The sequence below is a fragment of the Spermophilus citellus genome, assembly GCF_964194105.1.
Source record: "Spermophilus citellus genome assembly, chromosome: 1".
Taxonomy (NCBI): Eukaryota; Metazoa; Chordata; class Mammalia; order Rodentia; family Sciuridae; genus Spermophilus; species Spermophilus citellus.
In genome coordinates this window covers 116171847-116180219 of record NC_138182.1, presented here as the reverse complement: position 1 = coordinate 116180219, position 8373 = coordinate 116171847, and the positions used below count along the sequence as shown (strand labels likewise).

Genomic DNA, 8373 nt, shown 5'->3' with positions numbered 1-8373 from the left:
CTTCCCCCTGCTCCTGCTCCAACCTGTTGCCAAGGTAACCTGTCCCAGGAATAGCTGTTCCTTACAGGGAATCCTAAGAGTTGGCTCTTACCTTAATGCCTGAATCACTCCACCATTTGGCCCTCCTCTTGCCCATCTGGCCCTCACCATTTGGCTCACCCTGGCCACTGGTCATGGATGCAGGGTGGTGAGAGATAAGGAGGAAGGAAGGCATGAGGCAGAGAAAATTTAAGATGTACAAAGGGGCAGGACATTCCCACTTCTTTGGATACCAGCTATGTTCCCCTTCTCCCTCCAGGGAAAAGTCTGTTTCTGTCCTTGAAATAAACCTTGCTCTCTATACTCCCCTTGGCATTTCTCCAGTAACCAGAGGTATCAATAAGCGCTTCCTTCTCTTGCAGAGCTTAGAGGATGATGAACTGACAGGCATGTGAGTCGTTACCTTTCACAGAGAGCCTGACCAGTGTGCTTCTAGCTATGCCCTTGGTTAAGTTCCTATGACGACACTTCCACCTGGACACTGCAAATTGAGCAAAGTCACCCCTTTGCCCCAAGAGTGAACTCCTTGTATAGGCACATGATGCACTTCTCATGGCCTGCCACATGTTTTTCGGGGGGTGCTGAAATGGAACCCAGGGTATGATAGGTGAGCACCCCACCACTGAGCCATTTCCCAGCCCCTGCCACAGGCCTTCTGTCCTCAATTGCAGCATCAGTGGGGGATGGAGAGGAACTTAGCTGACCTCTATCACCTGGGCAGGTTAACTGGCGATCACTTAATGCACTTGAAATGTGATTTGCCATCTCCCCAGCCCAAGCTTGCATATTTCTCCAATGTTTTGAGACCCCTCCCACGGTATGCTCATGTGCCCTCTGGGAAGTGCCTTTTGCATTCATACATCAGCTGTAACTTATCAGATAAATCATTTTCATTCATGTTCTGCAAACAAAAATTAAATGCTGAATTTTTACTGGAAATAATGAGCACCTAGTGATTGTGGTGCAGACAATGACCACTGGAGGAAACTGTCCAGTCGCTCTTCTTACCACCTATGAATGAGCCCGGAAAGTTCTCAGAAGATGATGTTCCTCTTCTCTTTCAACAGTGAGCTAGACTTACATCCGATTGTCGTAGATCTCAAAGAACCATCTTCCCTCCTGTACTCCCTTTATTTATTTAGTACCAGGGATTAAAGCCAGGGCCAGTTAACCACTGAGCCACTCCCTGCCCTTTTTTATTTATTTCATTTTGAGACAGGGTCTCACTAAGCTGTTTAGGGGCTCCCTAAGTTGGTGAGACTGGCCTGGAACTTTCCATCCTCCAGCCTCAGCCTTCGCAGTTGCTGGGATTACAGGCAGTGTACTCCTCGCTAATGCCCATGCCATTTGCGATTCCGAGTGGTTTAATATCCTCCAGAAGGTAAAACCCAGGGGAAATTTTCCAACTTTAGTTTCTGGAAACCACTGGGTATTTATTTTGCATACATGTGAACCGAGTAGGACAAAAAGGAGGTGTAAGAACAGAAAAAGAGCTGAGGAAAATACAGGGGACACACTTTCAAGTTAGCTGCTTTCCTCCTGCACAGCTGAACCCTTCTCTCCAGTTCATTCCTGCAGGGGGAGCGCGGCCTCCAAGCCAGGGTTCCCATTGCCATCCGCAACACCAGAGCCGGCTGTCAGAAGGCCTCTCGGGACACTCTTTGAGAGCCCCGGAGTCTCCGCAGGGCCCTCTGCAGAGCGCCGGCCACGTCCTTGTTCCTCAGGCTGTAGATGAGTGGGTTCAGCATGGGCGTGAGGATGGTGTAGAAGACGGAGAAGACTTTGTCCTGCGCTGGCTGGTGGTAAGCCTGGGGCACCATGTAGGTGTACATGGCGGCCCCGTAGAACAAGGTCACCACGATCATGTGGGAAGAGCAGGTGGCGAAGGCCTTCCTCCTTCCCTCGGCCGAGCTCATGCGGTGGACAGCGGCCAGGATCCGAGCGTAGGAGGCGACCACCACCGAGGACGGCGTCAGCAGCATCAGCATGCAGCACGCGTACATCACCGTCTCATAGAGCGCGGTGTCCGCGCACGCCAGCCTCAGCACCGCGGGCGCTTCGCAGAAGAAGTGGTCGATGTCCCGGGAGCCGCAGAAGGGGAAGCTCATGGTGATGGGCGTGAGCAGGAAGCCGTCCAGCGAGCCCCCCAGCCAGGAGCCCGCGATGATCAGCCAGCAGACGCGGCGGCTCATGAGCACCGGGTAGCGCAGCGGGCTGCAGATGGCCACGTAGCGGTCGTAGGCCATGAGGCCCAGCAGGAAGAACTCGGCGCCCACCAGCGTCAGGTAGAGGAAGTGCTGCGCCGTGCAGCCCGCGAAGGAGATGGTCCTCTGGCCCTGCAGGTAGTCCACCAGCATCTTGGGCACGATGGTGGAGATGTACAGCATGTCGATGAGCGACAGGTGGCTGAGCAGGAAGTACATGGGTGTGTGCAGGCGCGCGTCGGCACGGATTAGAAAGACCATGACCCCATTGGCCGTCAGAGCCGTGAAGAAGACTACACAGATGACCGCGAAGAGGAGGCCCCCAGTCTCCTGGGTGCCGAACAGACCCCCGAGGGTGAAGTCAGCGAAGGACGCGTTGTCCCCTGCCATTGAGGCTGCAGTGGCTGGAGTAGCCCAACGTCTTCCAGGTAGAAGGGTGGCATTTCCCAGGGGATTAAACCAGAACATTCGGATTAGTAGTCAAGCATCAGACTTCTAAGAGATGGAAGAAACAGTCTAAAATGGCTTTCTTAATAGTTCAGAACTGATAAGCAACAACTAATCTGTATCAGAATGTTAATCTATACTGATTTTTTAGTAAATTTGATCATTATTAAGCCATAAATTCACTAACTATATTGGACAAGATGTCAGCAGCTACTACTGTATAACGATAATACTTGTGGAACAGTACATAAAGTTGTAACCCATGCTCTGCGGCAACTGAGTGTACCATGGTTGTTGCTCCCTCTGTGTGTGTGTGTGGGTGTGTACACATGAGTGTGAGCACACATTAGTGCAGATCAACTGGGACCGTTGTTAAATGCCCCCCAGTCATGGTGAGCATAACCATCATCTTCAAATCGTCTTTATCTGCCTATGAGTTGTCTGTCTGCCATTCAGCCACATGGGTGGTAATCTCCCACTCTGTCCAGGAGTCATGGTCTACATCTCAAGGGTCACAGGAGTCATGTTCTACATCTCGAGGGTCACAGGAGTCACAGGCTATATCTTGAGAATACACTTAGTGTAAGTTCACTCACGTTGTGGGCAAATTGTGTGGGATGAGTGAATGGGGGAATGTGAACCACTCTTGCAAATTCAGATGCAAAAGGATCATCTACTATAGGAGACTATTGCTCACTTTTCTTTGTTTATTTTTAAGACATAAATGTTAATGTTAATTTCAGGATAATGAGGAATTGATATTAGGATTGAGAAGCATGAGAATTAGCAATTAGTGCTATCAAGAATGATTCAGAGTAAATACACAGGGAAATACATATTGAGCTATAAATCACATGCACTTTTGGAAATTTTAATATTTTAAGTATTTCTTGATTAGGAAAAACTGAGTGTGTCTTGTAATTTCAGGTTTTGATGAAGAAAAACAAAGAAATCCCTTATGAAAGTAAAGAATGGCCTTCCATGTGTTTTAAGGCTGAATGCATGACAGATAATTTTTCTGAACAGAGTTAATTTGACCAAACTAATCCATGGCTCCTCTAAACACTCCAAACCTGTGTTGGAGAGCCTCCGAGTCATTGGCACTGAAGCACACCACTAAACAGTATTGACACCATTGTGAAATCACCCTGTGCAAAGCTGAGCTGAAGGATCTCCACACCTGTTGGCTCTTTGGTCTGCAATCAACCCAGGAAGTGAGGAGCTGTAAAGCCCCTCTTCCACCAGTAACATAGTGTCAGCAGCAAACCATCAGTTAGTGGGGGAAGGGTGCCCTGGGTGATCTCAGTTCCCTCAGTGTTCTCACCCATCACACAGGACAATAGCTAGATAGAGACTGCAGTTATCAAGTAAAACATGACAGCCAAGTGGTCTATTACATTTTTAGCTATATGCAATTGAAACAGAGTCCCTTTAATTTTATTTTTTATTTTTTGGTACTGGGGATTGAACAGGGACACTTTACCACTAGGCTGCATCCCCAGCGCATTTTAGTTCTTATTTTGAGACAAGGACTCACTAAGTTGCTAGGCTGGTCTTGAACTTGCCTTCCTCCTGCCTCAGCCTCCCGAGTTTTGGGGATTACAGGCATGCACCACTGTACCCAGCTAAAAGTAAAAGCAATTTCTGACAATTGTTTCTCTGTATCTGCTAACGTCCTCATGATGAGAGCCAAAAACTGAAAAACTAACTATGGGCAGCCAGGAAACTGAGACTGCCATGATGTCTGGCCAGCCCAGCCAAACTAAATGTCTGTACCTGGAACTCCTGGCTTTGGTTCTATTAAGTTATGCTTCTATGGGACCAAGGAGAAACGACATAGCTGCTTCTCCCCAGCTTTTTCAAAGTGCACAAAATTCATTTTTTCCTTTTGTAACATTTTCTTATGCAGATGGTTAATTGAATCCTGCCAATAGGATCCAGGCAGAGTCCCTGGCTGGGCTCCAGATAACATAATCATTCAATTGATCAGTGAAAATTATTCATAATTGAGAGATACCATAAGTTATTTTAACCAGAACTGCTGTTTCTTAAGAGTGCAAACAATGTTGACCACATTTATTTAATTTTTCTAATTTTATAATCTTTAGTGCCAGGTTTCATAAATTTGCTTGATACTAGGTACAGTTTTATAATTATTTTCAATCGGTCTTATTTTCTTTTTGCATTCTCTAGCCATCATTAATGGAGCCCATTATAATACATATGTGAAGGGAAATGCTGTCCACTCATGGGATTTCCTAGGCTGCAGTCTTGGTTCACTTAACTCCTATCATACACTAAAACCTCAATAACACAAAGAACCCAGTGTTGTAGTATAGTCAAATGCCATTCTCTGCTCTGTTCCTACTCACTCCTAAATATTCTTTAAAACTTTGTCTGCTGTGCCTCCTTTTTCTATGCCAGCTTGCTGTGTGTACCTAGAGGTGAAATGCCAGGGCTAATTCTAAGGGCTGGTCCTTCCTCCAGCTTGGCAGTCTTCTGTTGCTTGCTCTCAGAGGTCTAACTTGTCAGAGAGCAGTCTTCCTCAATGTGAACTGGGACTCTAAATCACACACCTGGTTAGATCATACACTCTGGGGGAGCATAGGATCTGCACTGGGTGAAAAGCTGGGTGTCAGTTGCTTTTGATGTGGTTTAGTACTTAAGAATGTATCAGGAAGCATCTGGAGTGAGCCCCTTTACACAGGATCCACTCCTGCAGTCAGGGAGCAGGCGTGCAGTGAGACAGAATCACATTAGATGAACCAAGTTCTTCTGTCATGACACTGATGAATCCTGTGGCCTTGGACTCCCCTCAAGCACTATGAACCTGGTACCTGCTCCTATTAGGTTGGGATCACAAAATATTCAGGCTGATTTAGGATTAAATTAAGAAATTTTTAGCTACAGGTGAAAATATTTCCTACAGTGGAAAGTAAAATGTCAGTGTCATACATATGTGTGTGAATTATTTCAAAACTATTAGTAAATATGTGAGAGTCCCCAGTCTCTTCATTGAAGCAATCAACATATGCTACTAAGATGCATGGATGTGAATTGCAAATACCTGCTGTTCTTCAGGTATGTAAACCCAGACAATCCAAAGAGTGAAGAAACTTCCACAGTCAGATCCTGTAACCTTTTCCACAGAATATTTCTTTACTTGAAGGAAATGGTATTTCACAGAAATTCTCAGGAAACTCAATATATTGTTATTAAGCCTGAAGAAAATCTGAATGTCTTTCAGGGGCATAGATATGCTCAGCCTGCAAATAACAAGAACAAGAGAAAAAATATACAGGACAACATTGGCAAGAATTTATCTGATAAACCTCTCAGGCTGACTTCAATTACCTCTCATCACACAGTGCCACACACCGGGGGAAGGGAATGCATGTATTCCATCCTGACACCCACAGATGGCCACTCCTGCTTCACAAGGGACACATGGCTGCTTGAGCTCCTGTGCCACAAATTTCTTCCTCCCACGTTGCTGCGATTGGAAGTTGTAAGGTCAGGCACGGGTAACCAAAAGGAGGCAGATTAAAAGGCTGCTGAACAAGGCTTTATTGAGATTCACTCCCAGGCAAGACCATCTAGTCCAACAGAGCGAGAGTGGGTCTGGGGAATCACGCGGGGCTCAGCCCAATTGGAATTTTTATTGTGCTTAGGGCAGGAAGGGAGGGCTTGGGACAGGAAAATGAGGCCTTGAGACAGGAAAGAGAGGTTAATTTTGGAGTCCCTTGTCCTACAGGAGTTGGTCTGGGAAGCTTGCAGATTTCTTCCCTTTGAATGTTGAACGTTCATAATGTGAGTACCACTGCAGTCACCCTGTGTTCTTTGGCAGGTTCTGCACCCCCAATTCTCACGTGCATTCATCTATGGCTTCTGTGCCAAAGTCCTCAAGTCCTGGTACTTAGAATGGTTAACTGTTGTGATTGCATCTTAAACTGCAATGTTCAGTTTAAGATGCAATCACAACAGTTAACTGTAGGTGCAGTTTTCCAGTACTGAAAAATTTCCTTGATTCTAGGTATGGTTTCATAATTATTTTCAACTGGCCTTATTTTCTTTTTGCATTTTCTAGCTGTCATCAATGGAGCCCATTATAATACATAGGTGAAGGGAAATGCTGTCCACTCATGGACAGCATGAGAACATTATTTTCTGTTTTGATGTAGACACATCACATCGTTGAGATGAAAACAGTTATCTTCACAGAAAAGTTGTGTAATTGTTAAAATTACAGAGTTGTGTAATTTTGAGACAAAATATAAAAACATGTTGCTAAGATTACAGGGGTCTCCATAAAACAAAACTTACCAACAAAACACAGGAACCTCGTGCACCTACACTAGGGTCAGAGAATGAAGAGACTTTTCAAAGAGGGAGTTCTTTGGTTAGAAGAGAAAACGGTCCATTCAGAGGTCATAGTTTGTCCTCCACTTTATACTGAGAGGAATTCACAGTTGTGAGAGTCCTTCAAGGTCTGGTTCATCCAGTGTTGTCAGGGTGCAGGACAAAACACAAGAAGTCTCCAGCCTCCTAAGAATGTTGTTACATTTGCTTCCCATCTTCACAAGGAAATAGCACATAAAGGGATGGAGGGTGGTAAAAGGAAAAAAGAATTAAAAAGCATGAAAAAGACTCACTTATAAATGCTGAATTCACCTGGATTTTCTGCATTAGGGGACCCTGGCATGACAGGGAGTCCTCAGAGTGAGAGGGGACAGGAGTTTACGTAGTTTTCTGAGAAGGCACGGAGAGCTCCTGGGCTGAACAATTCTCTCCCTGCTGACCTCAGGAGCCCGAGACACACTTGTCACAGTTAATGAGCCTGGCACCCCTGGGAGTGCACAAGTAGCCTCAGAGTCACAGGGGCTTTGAGAACAGCACTTCTGCTGGGCTCCAAAGTATCAGACTCTGTTTCCTGAGCACTTTATCAGAATGTTCCCTGCCAGCTCTTCCTCACAGAGAAATGTGAACAAAGGTGCTACTTAAACATGCAAATAAAGACTTAAGACTGAAAATATCCCAAATTGGTTGAAAAAATATTAGCCTACATATCCAGAAAATGGAATAAACTCCAAGTAGGGTAAATGCAAACAAATATCTACATCCAGACACATTGGAGTCAAGGTTTTGGAAGCCAAAGGTAAGAAAATCTTGGAACCTGTCAGGGAAAAACAATTCATCACACACAAGTGAAACCCAGTAAGATTGACATCTGACTTCCCATAACCCTCGGGAGACATGACCAGAGTATTGACAGCAAAAAACCCTTGACTCCACAAAAATACTTCCATATTTCTAACATGAAGAGCAAATAAAGATATTTCCAGGAAAACAAAAACTGATAACATTGATTGTTGTGACCTCTCTTTTAATAAATACCAAAGGAAGCTCTTTGGACTGAGAGTAGGTGGCCTCAGACAGTGATCTGAACTCATACCAAAGAAAACAAAGCAGGCAATTTCATAAGTAATCAGGAGATAGTCTATCCGCATATTGCATTTTCTGTGTTCTCCAAGATGCCATTAAAGCAATTGCAATAGAAATGTTCAAATTTACACTTGCTCATTGTGTCTCCTAGTTTCTTTAAAATACATCATAGGGTATTATAGGGTAATACCCAAAACAATGCTTTGTTGTGCTTATAGCATATAAAGATGTAATATGCACA

General features: G+C 45.0%; 1 protein-coding gene across 1 annotated transcript; it reads right to left on the bottom strand.

Moving 5' to 3' along the window:
* Positions 1 to 1639: 1639 nt before the first annotated feature.
* LOC308655689 (olfactory receptor 2T1-like) lies at positions 1640 to 2633 on the bottom strand (the record flags this gene model as incomplete). The annotated part of the gene is made up of 1 exon (XM_081305821.1): positions 1640 to 2633. One exon carries the CDS (start codon positions 2631 to 2633, stop codon positions 1677 to 1679), a length of 957 nt encoding a protein of 318 aa, XP_081161947.1. The 3' UTR covers positions 1640 to 1676.
* Between the last annotated feature and the right edge of the window lie 5740 nt (positions 2634 to 8373).